This window comes from Manacus candei, unplaced genomic scaffold (genome assembly GCF_025592945.1).
Source record: "Manacus candei isolate 608988 ecotype Guabito, Panama unplaced genomic scaffold, ASM2559294v1 h1tg000123l, whole genome shotgun sequence".
Classification (NCBI taxonomy): domain Eukaryota; kingdom Metazoa; phylum Chordata; class Aves; order Passeriformes; family Pipridae; genus Manacus; species Manacus candei.
In genome coordinates, this window is record NW_026138171.1 from 115,574 (window position 1) to 139,658 (window position 24,085).

Sequence of the window (24,085 nt, forward strand, 5' to 3'; positions counted from 1 at the left end):
TCTGGCACTGGGAAGCCACTCCCAGGACTGTGTCCTGTCCCTCCATCCCTTGTCCCCAGTCCCTCTCCAGCTCTCCTGGAGCCCCTTTAGGCCCTGCAAGGGGCTCTCAGCTCTCCCTGGAGCCTTCCCTTCTCCAGGGGAACATTCATCTGGGTGACAGGACTTGCTCTACTCTCACAGGCTGTGCTTTAAAAAGGGTATAAACAAATAAAATTTAAACACATCCCAGTGGGAAAAAAAAGAGCAAACAAACAAAAAAAAAAAAACCAAGGCAACCTAAATCCAGATCTCAAACTTCAGCAACCAAAACTCCCAATCAGGAATTGCTTTCACTTCAACCCCTTTGGGGGGATAAATCTTGATTTGCTCAGTGTGTCACATTATCTTGTTATCATGTTCGTATCTTGTTGTCCTGAGTGAACAATCACCCAATTTTAGGTCATTAACAGTTTTAACCCAAAAACCAGGACTCTGGCAACAGTCTGAAGTTTGACACCTCCTCTCCTGCCATTGCCTTCTCCACAAAAAGAAAATCTCTTTAAAAACAGACCCTGAGGCCATTCAGCCTCTGGACTCCTTTATCCAGGCAGTGTCTAAAGCAGGTTATTTTCTCCTTTTCAGGGGTGATTTCACCCCAAAACCAAAGGCTTTGTGTAGGAAGTGCCTTCAGCTTTTCCTCTGCGGGTGGGCAGCACTTCACCCCCAGCTTTGCAGCAGTTCGAGTGAGCTACAAACTTCATTCAAAAGCAGAAAAAACAGGTCATGCTCCAGCTTTTCCCCAAATCCTGCATTTCCCTGCCACTGGTAATGCTAACACTGAGCATTTGCATCTCATTTTCCAGCCACAGATCTCTAAGTGCTCTCCAAACCTGAGTGAAGGCCATCAAAGCATCGAGGCCATCCTGCCCCTGGAGGGTCAACCTCTCCTTTTCCCTGGCTCCTGGAGCTTCCCAGCCCTGGAATGGGCTCTGATGGCTGAGGGGAATTATCCTGCCCCACTCCTGAAAGCGATGCTTTTAAAACTGATGGCAGAGCCCCTTCATCCCCCTCGGCCAGAGGGAAAGGAGCTGTAATTTCCAGTCACTCCAAGGCCCTTTTCCTGCTGCCAGAGCAGTTTGGGGAGGGGGGTTTTGGAGCACAGATGAATAATCCGGTGGTAAAATTGATGCCTTTCATTTCCCAGTCGGGCCACCCAGCAGTGCTGAACTCAGCCAGGGCTTTGTGTTTAACCCTGGTGTCTCTAATGAACCGAATTCAGCTCTTAAATGGGGCTGGATTTCTCTCAGGTTGGAGCTGATTTTTTTTTTTCCCCTCCCTGTCCCTGAACTCGTGACACATCTCCCTGTATTGATTGCTCAGGGGGATTTTTTTATTTTTTTATTTTTTTTTTAGAGATCTATTAATAGAGGACCTTATTTAAAAGCCACATTAGAGATGATCAACACGTGCCTGACCTCATGCAGGGCAAGGACTTGGTGAAAGCTGTTGCTTTGTTATTGCAACAAAAGTGAGTGTCTTTCTGAAGCACTAAAAGCTGCCCATTTCTTCCCCAATTCAGAACATCTGCCATTAAATTAACAAGGCACATCTCCAGTGCTTGTGTTATTTGATGGATATCTGTTGCTTCAGTGTAACTTCATTTAAATGACAGCTTTCCAATTGAGCTCCTCGAGCACCATTTCCCAGCATTTCTTCTTTTCCGCCCCCTGAACGGTTGGGGCTCTTCTTGCAAATGCACAAAAACCCTGTCCAGGTGCTCTGAACCTTCATAATAAGATCATTTCTAACCTCTTTTCCCATCTCAGGGCTGTGCCCACATTGCCTGCGTTCGTTTGCTGGTTCAAATCTTCGTTCAGGTCTTGTTGGTTCAGGGAAGAACCAGAGGAAGTCAAAAGGGAAAAGGTTTTCCTGGGCATCTTTCCTGCATGGCCATGGCTCGTCTAAACCCACCTGGCTTCCTCTTGTCCATCCCACCCTCAGCCTGTTGCTGTTCCACACCTCTGGAATGCTGCAGAGGTGCCCAATGTTCTCTCCTTGCTGCTAAAAATCCCAGCATCATCCCCCCAACGTGCTTGGGGCTGGTTGTTTAACCAAGAAATGAGGGACCTGCCTCCAGTCCTGGGTTCCCCCAGGTGGGAACACCCTTGGGCAGGGACAGGGGAGCTCTGCCATCCTCACCCACGGAGAAATGATCTGTCAAACCCACACCAAACCATCGGGGATCACCTGCTGATTAATCACCATTTGTGGTTTGAATAGAAGCTACAAATGGACTTAGGAAAGCTGCTAAAAACAGGTGGGAGACCTGAGAGCCCCTTGCAGGGCCTAAAGGGGCTCCAGGAGAGCTGGAGAGGGACTGGGGACAAGGCCTGGAGGGACAGGACACAGGGAATGGCTTCCCAGTGCCAGAGGGCAGGGTTAGGTGGGATATTGGGAAGGAATTGCTGGCTGGGAGGGTGGGGAGGGGCTGGGATGGATTTCCCAGAGAAGCTGTGGCTGCCCCTGGATCCTTGGAAGTGTCCAAGGCCAGGTTGCTCATAGTCCCAACCAACCTGGGCTAGTGGAAGGTGTCCCTTCCTGTGGCAAGAGGTGGAACAAGATGGTCTTTAAGGTCCAAATCAAAATATTCTGTGATTCTGTGACCAGTTCAGGCAGAGGACAAGAATCCAGCTGGTTCCTTGGAGGACAAAAACTACAGATAATTAATTTGGGATGGCAAAGTGCTCAGACCAACCTCCAAGACCTCCTGGCAACAAAATACCTGTTCTGGTTAAACTGAGGACGAGGAGGTTCCTCTGCTTTGTTTTATAACTTTGGCACTAAAATTTCCCAGCTTAAATACGGGTCAGCTTTGCTGGATCTCAGGGATAAAACCCCACAGTCCTCAGGCAACTAAAAGCTCTTTTAGTTTTCTTGCCCAAGCGATCTCCTGGTGCCTCTCAGTGCCTTGTTTGTTTGTTTGTTTGTTTTTTTCCCCTGGAATTCCGCAGCGGAGCTGCTCTCACGGGTCAGTGGTTGCAGCTTTACATCCGATATTTAAAGGTCAGGAAACGAGAGGTGGTTTTCCTGACCTGGCTCCTGCATTCATGGATCGGGGACACCACCGGGATGCTCTCCCGGTGCCTGCGGGCTCAGCACTTAACTCAGCCCCGTGATTACACTAATTACCCGCCCTCTTTCCTCCCACCTACCGGCCCTAAAGGCGGGGGATTGTCGTGTAAATAAGTGACCCTAATTAGCGAGGCTTTCGACGAGGAGCAATTCCAGCCAATCGAGGGGGTTGTGGAAAGAACTCCCAAGAACCCGCTCCTGGTGGTTCAGTTATTGGGATCTTTTTATCTCTCCTGAAGGAAAACCGGCTCGGTGGTGTCACCTTAACAGCAGAAGGTCCTCCTTGCTTGTCCTTGGTTTGGCAGAGGTGACACTTCCCTCTGCTCTGGAAGGGGCAAAATAATGGTCAAAAACTCAGTGATGTGACTCCAGAGCACAGTCAGTTGTTGATGTCACCACGTGGGATGACTCTGATCTAACCAGCTTTTAAATCCTATGGGATTTGGGGGGAAATGACTCTGAAATAAGCAGGAATTGGGGAGAAGTCAGACCGGGAGGCTGGTGCAGCTGATTCCAAACACAGCTGATGTTCCTGCTGCCACCAAAGTCATCTTGGTGCTTGCCTGTTCTCCTGGGTTTCCTGGTTTCCCACTCTTCACCCCACCTTTGAAAACCCTCTGTAATTCCCGTGGATATTCCTGTTCAGACCTTCCTCAATATCCTCCTGGACAAGACTCTTCCCTTCTTCTTTGTCTTCCAGCACAGACCTCCCTGCTGCTCCTCCTCTTGCTTTGCAAACTAATCTATTGATAAAAAAACAAACCAGCCCCCAAACCATTAATCTGTAATTTTCAACAGTCCAAAAAGAAGATCTTTCAGGTATTTTTATTTTCATTACATTTTCTTTCCCCCCCTTGGCCCTTCAGTTTTTGCTCTTTGGCATCAGGACACGGATCGAGCTCAGGAATTTTGCTCCTTTCTCTTCCAGTGAGTCCAGGCTGGGAGGCTGAAGGATCTTCTAGGAATACAACCCCTCCCGGGGCAAGTTTATACCCAGAAAAATGTTTTGAGGGCACTTATTGAGAAGGTGCAGCTCAGGATCGAGGAAAGAAAGGAAAAGGACGGGGAGGGAGCTTTTGGCTCTCTGTAGATTGATGGAAATGTCTCCAGGACTTCACTGGAGCTGGGATTTTGCTCTATTTTTAATGCAAATGAGGTGAAGCAGGTGGCTGGTTTGGGCTAAACAAGCCCAGAGGAAGGTGGGAAACTCCAAAAAGGCAAAGAAAACCACCAAAAATGTTTCCAGAACTGAGAAAAAAAAGGATTTTTACTGAGCTTTGGAAATCAAGTCACTTCTGAGCTCATGGAATTCAGCCCAAGAAATAATATTTCTGGGAAGGGTAAGAAAGGGAAGAGTTACATTATAAATCACTGCAAAGAGGAAAAAAAAATTAACACAGGGGCTATTTCATAGTTGAGGAGCCCTGGAACAGCAAATCCTGGACTTTTCAGGGAGATCCTTCCACCCTGAAGACAACTGTGATGGTTTTCCTGCCCTTCGCTCTCCCTGCCCAATTTTGCTTCCTCCAGTGAAAAAACAGTGACAAACACCTGGTTTTTTGGAGTTTTTTAAATGAACCAGGCAGTTTTGGGTGATTTTTGTGCCTTTTCCAGCCTCGACTGCAAAGTTCTTCGAGGAACGTGTTGAGCCACCAAAGCTTCCAGTGTGTTTTTGCGACGTAAAACTCAAACCTCCGCCAGATTTTTACTTTTTCCCCTTTCTTTGGCAGATATTTCCCCCACAGTAACCCCTCTCCCAAGGCTGCCTGTTTGCAGAAAAGGATGGAAAACCGACCCACCCCCTTTCTGAGGAGTTATTGCCTTTTTTCCCGGGGAAATGGATGCTGCGAGGAGCTCGGGCAGCGCTAACGAGACGATTCATTAACCGGGGGAGCATCTGCACGGCCACAGAAAAAACATTAATTCCCCAAATGAAAAACTAATAGAATGTTTAGCCTGTTCTTTATCACCTCTGACAGGCTGTGCTCTCCCTCATCAGCGGTGTTTGCTGAACTGATGGGCTCTGCAGCCCCGTCCTTCTTATCGTCCTTCTTATCTCCGCTCATCGCCCATCGAGGTTGGCAGGAGTTTTTCCAGCCCGTTGCCTTTGTCCCCTTTTTCCCTGCGCTTGAATTTTAACGTGGAGTGAAGCCCCCGCGGGAGGAAGTTTTCTCCGGGCCAGCTTTCAGTTTTTGGCTTCTTTTCCCCACGGGTTTTGGGTGCTGGTTGTTCCTTCTTCAAAACCCCGAGTCGATTTGCGAGGGAAAATCCCTCCCTTAAGTATCTTCCACTCGAAAATGGGATTTATTAGTTGGAATTTATTGTGAGTTATATTAATAGGAAGCTCTCCTTGAGCTTGTTTTCTCTTTACTTCTGCCTGTCCTTTAAGTGTTGGCAGAACTTTGCCCCTTCAGCACCAGCGAGTGCTTTCCCTGTTGATCCCAGTAAAAGCTGAGATTGATTTATTTATTTATATTTATTTATATTTATTTAAATTGCAGACCAGTGGAATTTAGACAATTCCATCCTCCCACCTCTTGTTTGAAGGGTCCTGACCTCTTGCAGCTGTCCCATTTGTTCTGTTTTCACAAGGATCCCAGCGTTTCCCTGTCAGTCCAATGGGATTTGCCCATAAATGTTGTGTCCATAAATGTTCCCCACATCCCAGAGCTTTGCAGGGATCGGGGTCAAGGAGGAGGATTTGGGCTGTTACAAGGGACACTCAGTGCTGTCATCACCTCTGCTCATCACCTCCCCCACTCCTGTTTCCAGAAGTGCCTCCAGAAAGAGGTGTTTGTAGAGACAAGCTTGTGGTGGAGTCAGGAGTTGACCTGATCCATCTTTGTGGAAGCAAAGGTCAGAGCATGGAATTGCAGAGCCACCATCCTTTGGAACTATCTTTCCCTTTGGATCCTGCAGGAAGAAGACAGCTGACACCCAGAATCCAACTGTCAGGTGCCAGAAATGTTGAAGGTTGGACCAGATGACCTTTCAAGGTCCCTTCCAACACGGTCTCTTCTCTGATCTTGGAAATCTGAGGAGATATCGTTGCTCTCAGTGTTTTATTTCTATTTAAACTCTCTGAAAAAAGGACAATTTAGGTAGAATTATGCAGCAATTAATCCATAAACATTTTAAGCAACCAGCCATATCTAGGAGGTCCCCTCTGAGAAGCACAGGGAAGATGTCAACCCCAAAATCCAGCTTTGCTTCCCCGAATCCCTGGAGCTCCGGGAGGAAGGGAGAGGGAACTTAGGGAGAGTCAAAACCCAGTTCCAGATTTTATGGCTCGTTCCAGACCTTTCCTATAAATCTGCAGCTCTGAGGTCTCCAAACTAGACCAGTTTAGGAGTAGGCAGTGAGTGAGCTGTGCCTTGGGGCTTCAAATAGTGCTCCAGCAGCCAAAAATTGGTCCAAGTGGCATCTGTGGGGCCCTTCCCACTCAGAATATTCTGGGAATTCTGGGATTTCTTTCCTCATCAGTGTCCCAGAGTGACAGATCGTGGCTTAACAGTAAGAGAGATGGGGTTTTTTTATAGTGATATATTTAAAAATATATTGTTTTCCTCCTGCTGTTTGGGTTCAGAAGGCAGAGGTCTCCTGGAATGTGTTTTCCTTTGGAAAACTTCCCAAAATAAGCCCTTGATGTTGAATTTGATGCACTCACTGTGCTTTAATCTCCTCTAAAAAAACCCCACATAATCACCTATCTGATTATTCCAACTTCACCCAAAGCTTTTTCCCTATAAATAACCAGATATTCTCCTTTTTTTTTTTTTGGTAGGTGTTTGAATAGTAATTTTGTCTCCCGGTGGCATCATCCCCTGGTGGTGCTAAAAACTGTAGGAAAAGGAGATGTGGAGACCTGAGTCAGCTTGAATGGGAGTGATGGATAAAAGCACTTTATCCAGGTTTTCCACACTGGGAACTAAAGCACAGAAAGTGCTTCGTGAGATCCCCGGAAAACTCTCCAGCAGGGAGAAGAGTTAATCCTGAGCTCTAAAGGCTTAGTCTGACACGTAACCCATAAAAAATTCCCTTTTCCATGGGTATATTTGCACTTATTTTGGAGTTTCCTCTTCTGGAGTGGAAGGGGGTCAGGCATTAAAATTTAGGAAGCTGCAAATTGGCCTTTAATGTTGCGATGGGGCACAGCAAGCGTTTCAAACAGCCTCTCTTTCCCAAAAAAGAGGGTTTTTCCCCTCTGTAAAGCTGTAAAACACCTCTGCGAGCCTGAAGCAACCGCAGGGAGCGCTGTGGGGGTTTATTCCCGAGGCTCAGAGCTCGTCTCCTTGGATTGATTTCCCTCCTCATGCCATTCCATTGCTCCGATCCATCCGCGGTGGGAAACGGCCCTTGAGTGGTTACAGGGGGTTGTTTATGGGCAACAAGGCAGGTTTTGTTTAATATTCCCGAGCTCTGGCGATTCCCAGCCATTGATTTCCAAGGCCCAGCCTGTCAGGAGAGCTCTGAGTCACCAAAGGATTGAAATCAGGGGTGGCAACGACGGCGTCGGGTTGGTTTTTTCTCCGCTTTGCCGGAATGAAACAGCAAAGTTTCATTCCCTGTTTCCTCAGGGAGAGGGAACCTGGCTGTGCTTGCAGCAAGGCTGGAGAAATTCCAAGCAAAGCCATGTTATCCAGCAGCATGGAAAGCTCAGTTTAGGCAAATTAATCCAGGCTCAAGGTGATAAAAACACCAACGGAGCGAAGCCACCGCTCGCTCCACCGGTGGGTGTCGTGTTGGCCAAGTTGGGATCATGTTCAGCTTGGATTAGGGATGGAGGGTGAGAAAAGGGATCAGGAAAGAGGAGAAGGGGAAGAAGAAGTGGATGGCTGCCGATCTGCTGGGGTTTTTTTTCTGGTATTTCAAGGTTTTTTTGCTTTTTTTGCCGTTTTTTTGCTTCTCTCCCGTTTTCTCGAAGGGGTGGTGGGTCAGACGGCCCCGGGCGGTGTCACCCTCTGCCCAAAGAACTGCCCAACTCCACAGCCAGCTCCAAATCACATTTTTTTTATTCCAGGCCCCTTAATAATTCAGGCTCTGATTATTTTGGTTTTTTGCTGCTCCAGCTCATTCTGTGCCCAGGATGATGGAGTAAAAACCGTCTCGAGCGAGACTTAAAGAAAAGGGGATTTTTTTTCTCGTGGGCTGTGAAATGATCCTTCCTGGGTGTCCAGAGGAAAATTGATGGGCTCTGAAAGGCTTCCTTGGAGCTCAAAAAGTGAAAATCCACTGGAGAAATTCATCTTCATCCCCCCCCAAGCCCCCACCTGACCCTCCACCCAGAAGGACTTCAGGCTTTAAATAAGGAGCAGCTCGTCCCCGTCTCCCTCCTCCTCTCGCCTCCACTGACAAATATAATTACAGCTTCACTTAAAGTGCTGTAAATGAGTTCTGGAGAGGAGAAAAATGATGTGTGTATCTGCCTGCTGCAGGAATTAGCTGACTCCTGCTTTTCAGATGATGGGTCCATCCATCTCCGGGCCTTCCGGGGCGGAATCTCTGGAGCGAGAACCCTGACACTGCTAAAGAGAGATGATTCTTGCAGCCAGTCCATCTCCAGGCTGATAAAAGCTACTCAAAATGTAGGATTTTTGGTTCAAAATAGGTGTTTTTTTCGTGCATAATAAAGGTGAGGTTTCCTGCTTTCTGCCGTGACCAGAAAAGCATCCCTTGATCTGATCCCTGAGCCAAAAGTCCTGCCCCCCTCCAGGGAAAACCAGTGTCACTTGGAGATGTCACAGCTCTTCCAAAGCAGCTTCCAAGAGTCATCTCTTAACACTCTGATCTGGAAATTAGAGGTTGTGCAAATAATCCCATCACCCCCTCGTTGATAATTCCATTTTCTCTGCGGGGTAGAGCTCGGTGAGGAGAGAGAAAAGCTGGGAGAAGTGTCAGGGTGTGCTGGGGAGGGGGAATCTCTGTCATTCCCACTCCCCCTGGGGGTTGTCACTCCCATTTCCCTCTTTATTTCTCTTCCACACTCCAGGCCAGTGAATTATTTCCAGCAGTTTTTGAATTGTCTCACCGTGTTCCCGCAGGAGCTGCTGAAGGAGGGGAATCCACAGAGTCATCCCAGAATGCTTTGGGTTGGAAAGACCTCCAAGATCATCTAATTCCAACTCTTTGCCATGGGCAGGGACACCTTCCACTAGCCCAGGTTGCTCCAGCCTGGCCTTGGACACTTCCAGGGATCCAGGGGCAGCCACAGCTTCTCCAGGCATCAAAGATCACCTGCTTCCAGCTCTCCATGTTTTCCATGGCTTCATCCTTGCACACTTTTCTCTGGTTTAATTCCCAGAACATTTAGAGGCACATTCAGGCACTTGGGTGAAATCTCTCCCCGGGTGAAATCTCTCCCTGGGTGAAATTTTTTCCTCTGGCTTTGCCACCCTCCTTCATCTGTACAACTCCCTCTTATATTTTTACCTCTGTTTCAATTTGTTTTACACAAAAAACATTTTTGAGTTTTTATCTCCTTTTTTTTTTTTTTCTCTTTCCAGGCTGAATGTGGTTTAACTTTAGGAGCAAAATTTAATTTTGTTATATTTTACTCCTAATTAAATTAGGAACAAATCCAAAGCTCATTGAAGGTTCCTCTCCCAAAGCAGGTTGTACAAACAAGCCCCGAGTGACATTTACCTAAATCAGCCTCCAAGGGACAAAACAGGAGGAAAGTTGTGCCAAGGGAGGTTCAGACTGGATATTTGGGAAAATTCCTTCGTGGAGAGGGTTGTCCTGCCCAGAGCAGGGGTGGAGTCCCCATTCTTGGAGGGATTTAAAATCCATATGGATGTGGCACTTGGGGATGTGGGTCAGTGATGGCTTTGGGGAATGGTTTGATTCCATGATCTTGGAGGGGCTTTTCCAGCCTTAATGATTCTCTGATTCTCCAGAGAGCCATGGAGAGCTCCATAGGGAAAACAGGAATGTTGGCATGTAAAGAACCGAACGTAAAACATCAATGAGCAAGTTTTAGGCTGGAAATTAGATCCCAAATTTTAACTTCCCAATTGGAGAAGCGATGTTTGGAAGGAGCCAGCAGGGGTAGGAACCTGACCAGCTTTAATATGGCCCAGGAGTTCATACTCCAGGCCCTGGGACACAGGGATTGTGAGGATGGGACTTGCTGATGCAGGAGATCCCTGGCAATCCCATTGTTTAATTCAAGTAAGAGGAACCAGCCCAATCCCAAACCTTGCTAATCATGTAGGCAGGATGTCAGTCCTAAAGTGCTGCTGGAGCAAAGCCTTGATCCAAGGAATTTGGGATGTGTTTCCTCTAATTAGGGCAGAATGTAAGGTAACAGAGTGTTATTCCTATTAGGGAATTCACTCCCTTACTCAAGGGGCAGCTTTTGGGTTGCAGGGGAGGAGGCTCAGGATTAAATGTGAGTGGATAAAATATAAGGGGTGAGGTTCCAGAGTTAGAGCTGCACTGAAACCCCTCAGAGACAGAACAATGTCCTTAGGGCTGGGAGAAATTCCAGGTGGTGTTTTGGAGGTCTCGGTGGGAAGGAAGCAGTTGCTCCATGGCCAGGTCACACCTTTGCCTCGCTGCCCAAGAGCTGTGTTTTATTAACAAAACCCCCCCAAAAAAGCTTCCCAGGTGCCTCTGAGGGAGTAAAGACTCACCTGAGGTCGGATGGGGGAGCCTGTGGTGACTAAAAAAAGGAGCCTGTCACCTGTTGGAGCTGTGCTTTGGCTCCCAGGCAGCTCTTTCCAGCAAGATGAATGATCCTGGATTCTGCAGCTGCAGCAATACCCATCACAGAGCAATATCTTCCCAAGCAAATGTATCCTGGGGGTTGATTAAACCCCCTCAGGCTCACTTTGGAGTTCAATCCACTGCAGAAGCACTTTGGTGCTTCACAGTAGATGTTAAATATCAAATTAGAGCCGTTATTGCTCAGCCAAAGGCGCGGAGAACGCACGTGTTTGGGATGGGAGCAGATGAGATGCTGTGGGTGGTAAAGCTGCTGAAGGATGTCACAAATCTCTTCTGTCTTCTCTTTTCCAGCCATGTCTCCAGGCCAGGACAGCCACTGCAGCATGGAACAACTCCCTGCATCCGAACAGATCCTGCAAACGCTGAGTGAGCTGGCCAGGTCTTTCCAGGAGATGGCCGATCGCTGCCTGCTGGTTCTGCACCTGGAAGTCAGGTGAACACCCCAAAATTTGGGATTCGTGGGCGAGCCTGGCAGGCTGTGGGTTAAGAATGTGACCAGAGTACATATTATGGCATCAGAGAAGGATAAAGTTGCCTGGTGCAGCATCGAAGGTCGGTCCAGAAGTGCCAGATCACATCACCAGGGATGGCCAAACGTGTGAGGGAGGCAGGAATTGCTCAGGGAGTTCTGTGTCTGAACCAGCAGTGAGATTTAGATTAGGGAGAAATTCCTGGCTGGGAGGGTGGGGAGACCCTGGAATGAATTTCCCAGAGAAGCTGTGGCTGCCCCTGGATCCCTGGAAGTGTCCAAGGCCAGACTGGAGCAACCTGATCTAGTGGAAGGTGTCCCTGCCCGTGGCAGGGGTGGAACTAAATGATCTTTAAGGTCCCTTCCAACCCAGACTGTTCTGTGATTCCATGATTATGTCAGAGATGAGGAAAAATGTGTTTCTGGGGGGCTTTGTCCTCACAAAAAGGCACAATGGTGTTTTAATCATAGATCACAGAATCCCAGAATCAGCCGGGTTGGAAAAGCCCTCTGAGATCATCCAGTTCAACCCTTGTTCCAACCCCACCGTGGTTCCCAGCCCATGGCACTGATGCCACATCCAGTCTGTCCTTAAACACCTCCAGGGACGGTGACTCCAGCCCCTCCCTGGGCAGCCCATTCCAATGGCTGAGCACTCTCCATGGAAAACATTCCTTCCTGATGTCCAACCTGCCCCTGCCCTGGCCCAGCTTGAGGCCGTGCCCTCCTGTCCTACTACTGGTTCCCTGGAGCAGAACCCGATCCCCCGCCCCGGCTCCCCCCTCCTGGCAGGGAGTTGCAGAGAGTGAGGAGGTCTCCCCTGAGCCTCCTCCTCTCCAGGCTGAGCCCCCCCAGCTCCCTCAGCCTCTCCTCCCAGCACTTGGGCTCCAGTCCCTTCCCCAGCCTGGCTGCTCTTCTCTGCCCCTACTCCAGCCCCTCCAGGGCCTTCCTGAGCTCAGGGCCCAGAGCTGGACACAGCACTCCAGGGGTGGCCTCCCCAGCGCCCAGCCCAGGGGCACAAGCCCTGCCCTGCTCCTGCTGCCACACTCTTCCTCAGCCAGCCCAGCAGCCCTTGGCCCTCTTGCCCCCCTGGCCACCCTCGGGCTCCTCTTCAGCTCCCTGCCCAGCCCAACTCCCAGCTCCCTTCCTGCCTGGCTGCTCTCCAGCCCCTCTGGCCCAGCCTGCAGCTGCAGGGGCTTCTTGTGGCCAAAGGGCAGGACCCGGCCCTTGGCCTTGGGGAACCTCAGCCCCTTGCAATCAGCCCATGGATCCAGCCTGGCCAGGGCCCTCTGCAGAGCCCTCCTGCCTTCCAGCACATCAACACTCCCCCAGCTTGGGGTCACCTGCAATGTGCTGATGGTTCCCTCCATCCCCTCCTCGAGATCCTCAGTGCAGACACTGAACAGGACTGGGCCCAGCACTGATCCCTGGGGACACCCCTGGGGACGGATCCCAGCTGGATGCAGCTCCATCCCCACCACTCTCTGGGCCCTCAGCCAGTTCCTCACCCAGCCCAGAGTGCCCCTGGCCAAGCCTTTTCCAGGAGCATCCCATGGGAGACGGTGCCAAAGTTTTTACCGGGTGTCTCCACATTCAGGAGCCGCCGCTCTTCGGATCACAAACAGCAGCTTTTCTTCCCACTTTTTCAAACAGCAGCAGGAACTGGGGAACCAGCTGGATTTTTTTTTAAAAGGGCTGAGGAGAATTCCATGAAGTCTCTGACTTCCCATGCAGAGATCAAAGGCAGCAAATGCCTTTCTTCAGGCTGCCAGCTGTCCACTGCGGGGCCGGGAAGACGCTTTTCCCTGATGCATTGTATGGACCAGGTGGATTTTCATTGCTTCCCTTTTCCTCTGAAGCATCAAATAGATGTGACAGAATTGATGGATCATCAGTTTGTTCTCCTGTGACACATCCTGAGCCGTGTTGTGTCCCTGGGGAAGTCAGGGTGGAGCTCTGCAAAAAAAAATCCACATCAGTTATTGTCAGCAGCCCTTCAACCTGCCATCCATCATCTGCTGGGCTCGGGATTGCAGGCACGGGTTGGAGGGAAAGACGGGGAAAAGGATGGAAATGGAGCAGTTCTCCAGCTGGGCTATAGTGGGAGATGAGGCCTGAGATAACCTGGATTCATGGAAAAGGCACCAGCCTGGATGGGGTTCTGGCCCCTGTGGCTTCTCACCACTCTTGGGTCAAGCACAGATCAGTGTGCAAATGGAATCCAGGAAAACAGGGATGGCAACAAGCAGGAAAACCCCCAGAGAGGTGGGACAATGACAAGAGGAGGGTGTGTTTAATTCAGATATAACCACCCAGTCCTTGAAGTTGGTTACCTTTAAATACATTTTTAAACAAAGCTTTTTAAATAAAGGTGTTATTTTTTTAACGCCGCCGGAAGGAAAACAAAAGAAGCAACGCTTTGAAAAATTTTTTGATAATTCTCTTTTCTTTGCAGGGTTCATTGCTTCCACTACCTGATCCCTCTGGCCAAGCAGGGGAACTATGCCATCGTGGCCAACGTGGAGAGCATGGACTACGACCCGCTGGTGGTGAGGCTCAACAAGGACATCAGCGCCATCGAGGAGGCCATGAGTGCCAGCCTCCAGCAGCACAAGTTCCAGTACATCTTCGAAGGTCAGGCACCTCCCACAACACTCTGGGTCTTCAAAAAAAGGGGTTTTTGTCCTCATCCCAAAGCTCCACGGCGTTCCTTGGTGGATTGAGGGGCTGTTGGCACCGATGGGATAAGTGAGATCCCTGTGGGAAACGGGGGTTTGATGGGGTGAGAGAGCTGAGCGGGGTTCAGCTGGAGAAGGGAAGGCTCCAGGGAGAGCTGAGAGCCCCTTGCAGGGCCTAAAGGGGCTCCAGGAGAGCTGGAGAGGGACTGGGGACAAGGCATGGAGGGACAGACACAGGGAATGGCTTCCCACTGCCAGAGGGCAGGGATAGGTGGAATATTGAGAAGGAATTGCTGTCTGGGAGGGTGGGGAGAGGCTGGAATGGATTTCCCAGAGAAGCTGTGACTGCCCCTGGATCCCTGGAAGTGTCCAAGGCCGGGTTGGACTGGGCTTGAAACCACCCGGGACAGTGGAAAGCGTCAGGGTTGGAACTGGATGCTCTCTAAGGTCCCTTCCAATCCAAACCCTTCTGTGATTTCATGATCCCAAGGCTTGTATTATTCCCTGCCATTCCCATGTAGCTGCAGAGAGAGAGTTTTTTATGGAGCTGTTTTCCGAGCTCTGTGAATCTGTGGCAAACACGTCACCATCAGGTTCTGGAGCCCCTCCAACAACTCAGGTGTCCCATGTCTGTGTGAGGAGAGGGAATTGACTTGAATGGATCCATCATTTTGGGGGTAGCTGTGACTGTCAGCACCCAACTGTGTCCTTGAGCAGCAGGGACATCCCTCAGACACGAGAAACTGTTCCAGCCTGATCAGAGAGAGGTTGTGCACCAAGTGCTTTGGGTGCAGCTCATTTCTGCTCCTGGAGACCGTGAGTTTTCCAGGGAAAACACCACCCTTGAAAACAGATTCAACCACTGTGATCTTCCAGGAGCTGCAGTGCTCCATTGCTCTGCCCAGACAGAGGGATGGAAAGGGACACTCTGCAAAGCCTGGAAGTGCCCTGGAGATATCAGAGGTTGTGCAATTCTGATTTTCGGGCAGTTTTGTATTTTTACTAAAGAAGGGAACCTTCAGGGAAGTCGTCCTAAAACACACAGGGGCTGTTTCCAGTTATCCCTTGTTCCAGTCCACTCAACAGTGCTCATTCCTGGGTTTTATGATAAATTATTGCCACTAAACACCTTCCTCCTCCCCCTGGCAGGGTTGGGCCACCTCATCTCCTGCATCCTCATCAACGGCGCCCACTACTTCAAGCGCATCAGCGAGTCCGGCATCAAGAAGATGTGTCGGAACATCTTCATCCTGCAGCAGAACCTGACCAACATCACCATGTCCCGGGAGGCCGACCTGGACTTTGCCAGGTGAGCACAGAGCCCCGTGGTGGGCTTGTTATTGTAGGGTTTGCTGCTGTTTTGGTGTCCACGTGAAGCAGAGGGAGCTCCTCCCGAAAGTCTCGCCGTGAGATGAGCACCGAGTTCAACACATCCAGGTGTTGATTGGAATATTTACTTTCTCCTGGTTGTTCAGAGAATCAGAGGATGGTTAAGGTTGGAAATGACCTCCAAGGTCATCAAGTCCAAACATGGAGCACTTGAGCTCAGCGTGAGGTTCCACCAAAGCATCTGCACTTGGGGCTCCTCCCAAGACCAAAACCCAGGCAAGGAAAAGCTTCTAAATATAAAGTTATCTAGAAGATATCTATCTTCTAGGTATAGGCTGTAGGTTGAACTCAAACTGGGTGAAATTTGGGCTTGGATTCCTGCCCAGATAAGTTATACTTTGGTTGGTTGAAGGCTGACACTTTTAGCAACTCCCAGGAACAGAGTCTGTGGACCTCAGGGTGGCCAGATGCAGGTGGGCTTGAAGGGATGTCTCCTTTCAACTTCTGTTGATCTTAAAGTAGTAGTAAGAGCAAAATAAACCCAGAACTGGATGTGACAGACCCCCTGGTGATTTATCCACAAAAGGAGGATTGAGGAGTAAGCAAATGGGTGAGAGCAAACACTCAGCAGTGGTTTGCTCCTGGACTGGAGGTGCTGACTCTGAGTCACTGCACTGGCTGATCTTCCTGGTCCTCTGTGGCAGCAGCTGGTTCAGGAATGAGCAGCTGAGCCCAAGAAACAGCGAAAGGAGGAGTCTGGGACTTGCAAATGAAGGGATGTAGATCAAACCAGGGAGTTTTTGCGTGTGGCACTTGGATGGGACCCCCCACGAACACTGGGAATAGTTGGTGTCATCATTTGGCTTTTGGAGACTGAATCAGGAGAGAAGCTGGACTCCCTCAGATGAGGAAGAGTGTGACTGAGAGCCTCATTTCCTGGGCTGTCATATGGGGAATGATCTCATTATTGAATTAGTTCCTCCACAATAACATTGACGCCAAGAAGTTATGGAGGCCTGGAGAAGGCGGAGAGAGAAAGATCCATGACAAACTCTCCAAGGAATACAATTCCCAAATTCAATCTCTCCTTTCTAAAATGATATTTTTTTTCCCCCCTCCCTGATCTGTTGAGATGCTTAATTAGCCCAGGCAGAACAGAGCTTGAGCATGTGCTGACAGCCCAGTGGCACCCAAATAATGACACACCCAAATAATGACACATTAACCAGGAGCTGCTGGAGAGGTGGAATATCCCTGGAGCTCTGACTCTGCACAATTTGATGTGTGGAGTTTGAAGGGAAGAGTGAGGAGGTAGCATGTTCCCAGCTCCTGATCTTGCTGGGTGGGTGAAGACCAGGAGTTTTCACAGCATCAACCGCTGACTGGTTACACAGCAACAGATTTTCTCCTACACGTTGGAGCTGCTGGGGACCATCAGCAAGAGCTGTGGAGCTCAGAGGAGGCACCTGAGCTGCACCATGGAACCATTTAGGTTGGAAAAGACCTCTGAGATCCAAGCCAACCATTCCCCAGCACTGCCAAGGCCACCACTGCCCCATGTCCCCAAGTGCCACATCCACAGGGCTTTGAAATCTCTCCAGGTCCGGTGCCTGACCACTGTTTCCATGAAGAAATTTTCCCTGATATCCAATCTAAACTCCCTTTGGCACAACTTGAGGCCATTTCCTCTTGTCCTGTCCCTTGTTCCTTGGGGGAAGAGCCCATTTCCCACCTGGCTACAGCATCTTTGTGGTCCCTGGGATGCAGAATTCTTCCCATCATCATATAAATTCATCAACACTTCTTTTTAGCTTTCGTGGCTGCATCTCTTTCCTCTTTCTTTTAGGGCATAATTCCATCATCTGGAGAGTGTGTTTTATTCTTTTGTCCTTCAGATAACTCCTGAATTCTTATTATCCAGGTTCTTTTCCATAAACAAGGCTCTGATGCATCCAAACCCTGCCCTGCTCACCTGAATTCACAATGACCTGAGCAAGTTCTCAGGGTACCCCGGGGACTGAGGTCTGTTCAAACCATTAAACAAACACAACAATTCACCCCCAGAAAGCAGAAAATAACATCAATGTGGGATAAAAGTGATTTGTCTCCCTGTGATACGGCTCATGCAGGAGTCTGTAAATGCTCTGTGCTGTTTGAACTCTCAGTTTTGCCGTTTTTAAAGATGACAAGGGAGAGCAAGTGGTGATTTTGTGGACAGGAGCAGTGGCAGAGCTGCTGGAGAAATCCCCACCCACCTGCTCATCCTTCCCCCTGCAGCTCCTGGTGACTGGGACGAATAAATTCCCTCCCTGCCTCACTTCTCCAGAGAATTGGGTGATCCTGACTGAACAGGAGAAAAGGTTTCCAACCCTGCCTTGATATTTCCGTGTCCAAGACGCTCAGGGTTCAAGAATCAATTAGCCCCAATTAACAATCAACACATCACTCTTCACACAGTCCTTTCAGCCGTTAAATCTGAATTCTGGGACAGGTCCTGTGTGGTCTTTCCTGCAAGTGAACACATTTGAAGTTCGATGTGTTCAAGTTTATAGGAAAGACAAACCATTTGAGAAAGGACCAGAAGACTTTTAGGACTTTCCTGGCTGTCCTGCCTTTGATTTTGCTTTTATTTTTCACTGTGGATATCATCTTCAAGTCTTTTTATGGGGCTCAAAAATCACTGGGCATCCCCTTTCTTCTCTGCTTAGGAGGTAGAAACCCCAACCAGGGAAGCAGCAGGGGGAAGAATTTTCTCCTCTGAAGCCAAAATCACGTAGAAGATTCACAACAAAACTTAACCCAGCTAACACTTGTTGGTTCTGGCGAGGCTTTTGCTGTTTAAACCCCGTTTTTCACCAGCTCTGTCACCTGCAGGTGACAACAGCAGCAGTTTGGAGCTTTGGGAATGGCCCCATGGCAAGGGGAAAATGTGTTTCAAATGAGTTTTGCTTTGAGCTTCTTGGTTCAAGGCAGGGAAAGTCTCAGCAGAGCGGGAGCACATTTCCATCGGGGAAAAAAAAATAAATTGCCAAGTTGTGTGAGCTCCAGGAAGGAGGTTTTTCCACCAGGAGAAAACAGGGTAAAACAGGCTGGCTCTGACTGCTGAGGTGTCACAAAGGATTTGTGGCATTTGCTAAATTTCCTGCAAATATTAATAGGTTTTTTAGCTTATGTGTGTGTGTTCGGTATCTGGGCCACAGAAATGTGGTTGGTCATTAGGGCATCCACTACTTTATTAAAGAAAAAGTAGGATTTTCTCCCTGTGTGTAATACCCAGGCTTGTGCTGCGAAGTCTGGGACTGGCCATGACTTCCAAATACCTCCAGATTTCGGAAGTTTCACAGCCAGAATTGGACTTACGGCATTAGTGAGATAAATTAAGCTTCAAATTTGAATTCCTATTCAAATCTTTTCCCTTGTGCCTTCTTTCCTACTCCCCCTTTATCCCTGCCCAAAATTACTCTCGCATCCTTATGCAAAGATCTCATCAGAGATAGTAAAAAATGGTGAGGTTTCTGCTTCAGACTTGTCTTTAAATAAAATATCATTCCATTCTCAGCTGTTCATTGAAAAAAAAATAACTTTCTAGGACATCCAGCAGTGCTAAAACCACCCTGGTTTTGGAGAGTTATTGAGGTGGTTTCAAAGGGAAGGGAGAGACACCCATGGAAGTGTGGACACCCAGTGGAAGGTGTCCCTGCCCATGGCAGGGGGTTGGAGTCAGATGATCCTTAAGGTCCCTTCCAACCCAAACCATTCCGTGACTCAGTGATTCTGTAAAAGTTTAGGATGGAGCTTGAGTTTCCTTTCAAACCAGTCTGTGGTGGGAAGGACCAGTGTGGGGTTGGGAAAAAGTGCCTCAGCTCTGCTCTGGTACCTCATCTGCACCCTAATTTTATTTTTAATATCTGAGTGAATCACAGCAGCAGAGAGAGACCCTCGGGTTTAGGGCCTGACCCCCAGATTTAGGGTCTGGCGCTCAGGTTTAGGGCCTGACCCCCAGGTTTAGGGCCTCACCCTCAGGTTTGGGGGTATGACCCTCAGGTTAAGGGCCTGACCCTCAGGTTTAGGAACTGACACTCAGGTTTAGGAACTGACCCCCAGGTTTGGGGCCTGACCCTCAGGTTTAGGATCTGACCCCCATGTTTAGGACCTGACCCTCAGGTTTAAGGCCTGACCCTCAGGTTTAGGGCCTGACTCTCATGTTTGGGGCCTGTGCCTCAGGTTTAAGGCCTCACCCCCAGATTTAGGATTAGTGCCAAGAGGCAGAGATGTCCTTGTGCTACAGTTCCCAGTGCCAGCTCAGACATCCATGGATGTGGCAGGGTTGTCCCACCCGGCTCTGATTCCTACATAGGGAAAATTGGAAAGCACCACCAGGACATGTCTGAACTCATGAAAAACACCCCTGGGAGCAGTGTCTGAGCTGCAGCAGCAGGATTTCGTGGGGTGCTTTATTTCTGGGCACAGCTGTGGTTGGGATGCTCAGCATTTCGGGCTCCTCTCCTGCTCTGACTGGCAGACAGAGGATTTTTAGGGATGGGAGCGATTTCTGATGCTGTTGCAGGCAGGAGGAATCTGCAATAACATGCTGCCATCTACTGGGAGCTGCTGAGGGAGAAGGGAAGCCCCTGGACATCCCAGTGCTCTGAAATATGACTTTTTCATTGCCAAATGTCACTTCTCTTCCCGATTTTATTCTTGATAAATGCAGAAACAGCAGGATGTGTTTGCTGTTTAGTGCCTGGGTTGCCCAGGGCTGTGGCTGGTGGAGGGAACCTTCCTCTGGTGCTGTTGATTTGTGTGTGGGGACCATCAGGTCCAGCAGATCCTCACCCAGATCCCCTGTGTTGGGATGTGTCTGCAGTGCTCCTGTGATGCTCCTTTGCTGCCTGTGGGTCAGAACTGGGTGTGAAAAGCATCTCAGACGTTCTCCCTTGGGGCTGCACTGGAGCCAGGACAGAATTTGGGGTCTTTCAGTTCAGTTAATTTGAATAAAACCGATATTAGCTGAGTAAAATAGGGCACTCTCATTCCCCCACTTTATCCCCCAACGAGGTAGAATTCCCCAAATCTTTGCAGTCTGGATCCCACAGGAAGCCCTTTCTCTACAGAGGAGCCAGAAGCAGTGCAGCTCCAGAAGAAAAGCTTCTCTTTGCTGACAGGGAAGAACGTGTTATCTCCATCCCAGCCCTGGACTCTCGTGTCTGGAGCCTGCCCTCATTTTGGGTTTGCTGCTTTTAATTAACAAAGCTGCTTTGGTTTTCAATTAAGGACTTGGTTGCAACAAAATCCCTGTTTTCTTTGCCTTTCTTTCCTCTCTTGTTTGCTCCCCCCTGTAGTTTCCACTGAGCTTTGATCTCAGTGCAGGTTTAATTAGCTGTAATTAGTGGTTTCACTGCATTAACCAAAAATCCCAACCACAGAGGATTAAAAACCACCCCTCAGCTTGATGCCCTCCCCCTCCCCTTCCTCCTTTTGCTTCCCCAGTATGATTTGGGGGATCAGGGGAGTCCCCATTTGGTCCTTCACCACACAGGTGCTGCTGGATCCCAAAGAATTGCCCTGTTATGGACTCAATAAAACTCCATGGAACAAACCACCCATCTGGGTATTTGAATTTCCAGTTAAATCCTCAGCTGCCATGAGTTTGAGTACAACACCAATTTATGCCCTGACAGCATTTCATGGAGCACTTTTGGGGTCTCTCCCTGCTTTCTGCAATCCGGTACATTTAGAATCACAGAATCATGGAATTATTTACTCTGGAAAAGCCCTCTAAGACCATCAAGTCCCAGCTCTGGCCACCACTGACCCATGTCCCCAAGTGCCACCTCCCACATGGCTTTTAAATCCCTGCAGGGATGGGGACTCCATCCTGTGCCAGGGCTGGACAACCCTTTTGGGGAAGGAATAGTCTGCACTCCTTCCACTGTCCGAGATTGCTCCAACCTGGCCTTGGACCCAGGGATCCAGGGGCAGCCACAGCTTCTCTGGGAAATCCATTCCAGCCAGATGAGCCATTGGCTTATGGAGTTGGAGCTGCCCTTGAAACCCAGCCCCTGTTGGGATCTCCTGACTTCAGATTGTCGTGGTCAGTGAACAACTGACTGGTTTAAACACCGAATTTCAGATTATTTTCTCACAGAATCACGGGATGGTTTGGGTTGGAAGGGACTGCAGAGACCATCTCGCCCCAATCCATGGGCAGGGACACCTCCCACTATCCCAGGTTGCTCCAACCTGGCCCTGGACACTTCCAGGGATCCAGGAGCAGCCACAGCTTCTCTGGAAAACCTGGGCCAGGGCCTCCCCATCCTCCTAGCCAACAATTCCTTCCCAATATCCCATCTATCCCTGCCCTCTGGCACTGGGAAGCCATTCCCTGTGTCCTGTCCCTCCAGGCCTTGTCCCCAGTCCCTCTCCAGCTCTCCTGGAGCCCCTTTAGGCCCTGCAAGGGGCTCTCAGCTCTCCCTGGAGCCTTCTCTTCTCCAGGAGAACATTCCCAGCTCTCCCAGCCTGGCTCCAGAGCAGAGGGGCTCCAGCCCTGGGAGCAGCTCCGTGATCTCCTCTGTACTCTCTCCAGAAGCTCCACATCCTTCAGGAATTTTGTTCCCAGGGCTGGAGGCAGCTCTGCAGGGGGGTCTCCCCTGAGGGGGCAGAGGGGCAGAATCCCCCCCTGCCCTGCTGCCCCCGCTGTGGGATCAGCCCAGGACACAGGGGGGTTTCTGGGATGGGGCATCTCCAGCTTTTTATTCCCCAAGTTCTCCTCAGGGCTGCTCCCAAATACTCCTCCTTCCCAGGACAACACTTGATGCTTTATCTGCTTCATCTGGCAAAGCCACCTCCAAAACACTCTGTGTTTCAGTTGCAACCCAAAAAGCATCACCAGTGCCCAACAAAAGCTCGGCAGCTCTTCCAGCACATCATCATAGGGGAGAAAAGCACCATCCAGCCCTGAAGGCTCAGAGTTTGGGAGTTTGCCTCAGCAAACACCTCCTTCCCTTTCTCTTCACAGCAGCTCCTGCTGTGACACAGTAAATTAGAGCAGGGAAACCATCCAGCTTTGGGGGGAAGGGCTGGTTTTTTGGGGGGTTCCATCAGCTTTTTTCCCTGGTTTTGGCAGGATCAGCTCCCTGGTCTGGTTCACAGCAGGCCTGGCACAGCTGGGGGAGAGGGAACGAACAGGGAGGTGAACTCTGGAATGATAATGGTCCTGAAAATGGAGCTTTATCTGAAATTGGGATGAAGCATCAGGGGTGAAGAAGGGAATGGCTCAAGGCAGAGCAGAGGGGAGGCAGGAGGAGCCAACACCTTGTGCAGAAGTCACTGCTCTTCCCACACCACCCTCAGGCCATTTGGCCTCGCTCCAGCCTAAGGAGGGATAACTTTTACGTCCTCAGCTTTGCTGAGCAGCAGATTTCTTATTCATTGCCTGTGTCTGGGAAATGCCTTCCCTGCTGCTGCTTCTCACATTAGGAAAAAGCTCCAAAACGGCCTGGGGGTGATAGACCAGATGTTGGGAAGCAAAGCACTTCACTCTTGGGGGATGACATTTCTGCTGGTTGTCCTTAACTGATTTTCATGTAACGGGAGCACTCGAGCACGTGGAGATGGAAAGAAAGTGGGTGAACCCCCCTGAGTGGTGACAGCACATCACTCCCCTCCCTTTGGGGTATTTAAATTCCTTAAGGAGGGAATTTGTTGGCTTTGTAATCGAAACACACACATGAACACAGAGCCCAAAGAACGTGCAGGTCCAGAAAGTGTTTAAGCCTGAGTTTAACTCTCAGATACAAACGTTGACTCATTGACCTGATGAATCACAGCATGATTTAGGTTGGAAGGGACTTCAAAGATCATCCAGTTCCACCCCCTGCCATGGTCAGGGACACCTTCCACTATCCCAGGTTGCTCCAAGCCCTGTCCAGCCTGGCCTTGGACACTTCCAGGGTTGGAATACTTGCTCTATAGCTAGAGATCCACCACAGTCACATCTCCATCAGAGCTGGTTGCCCTTTGTTCCCTTCACAGTGAGAAGTGAGGATGCTTTTAGGGTGTGATTCTTCTGAATTGGTTTAAATTTTCTTTGCAATGAGACGAAGGGGCCTCTGAGGAGTCACCTCCTGGGAGTGCCTGTGGCTTCCTCCCGAGGATCAGGGAGCAGAGGTGACCTCAGGTGGAATTATCCCTGGCACATCTATTGCTGGGCCCCTCCACGGCTGTGTGGGGTGAGCAGATGACTTTGCAGGTGGGCAGATCCATCCTTAAGCCCCCTCAGCAGGGCTTTACACCCCATCTTAACTGGACTAGGGGGCTGGATTAATTTGGTAGCTCCCACATCAGCGTGTTCTGGAAAGTGCTGGTCCTGCCCAGGCTTTCCAGTCTTGCCTCCGTGTTTTATTTTGCTCAGGCATTCCGGTTCTTCCCTGAGGCTCTTTTAATCTCCCGCTCCGTAACCTTTAAAAGGAGAGGTTTTAGCGGCCTCTGTAATGATTTTTTCGGGGCCTGAATGTGGATGTTCCGAGCTGCTCTGAGGAAAAGAGATTAATTCAATTTTCCTAAACTGGAAATGGACTGAAAAACCGAGAGGCTCCATTGACTTTTCTTCGCTCGGTTCTTGGTTGTGTTTAGCGAAACAATCAATGGAGTCGAACTTCTCAGCCTTCACATTTCCAGGCACACGAGCTGGGGAAGATGGGAATAAACATTTTTAAGTCTTTTTTTGTTTGGGGATTTTTTTTGTTTGTTTGTTTTCTTTTTTTTTTTT

At 49.5% G+C, this 24,085-nt stretch overlaps 1 protein-coding gene across 1 annotated transcript in view; it reads left to right on the forward strand.

The window, feature by feature from the left end:
- The window catches only part of LOC127462241 (exocyst complex component 4), a 148,739-nt gene that overhangs the window by 110,001 nt on the left and 14,653 nt on the right, over positions 1-24,085 (forward strand). The window contains exons 7-9 of the mRNA XM_051770695.1: positions 11,131-11,272; positions 13,764-13,942; positions 15,136-15,295. Of these exons, the coding sequence (XP_051626655.1) occupies positions 11,131-11,272; positions 13,764-13,942; positions 15,136-15,295 (481 nt within the window). The remainder of the gene's footprint in view (positions 1-11,130; positions 11,273-13,763; positions 13,943-15,135; positions 15,296-24,085) is intronic.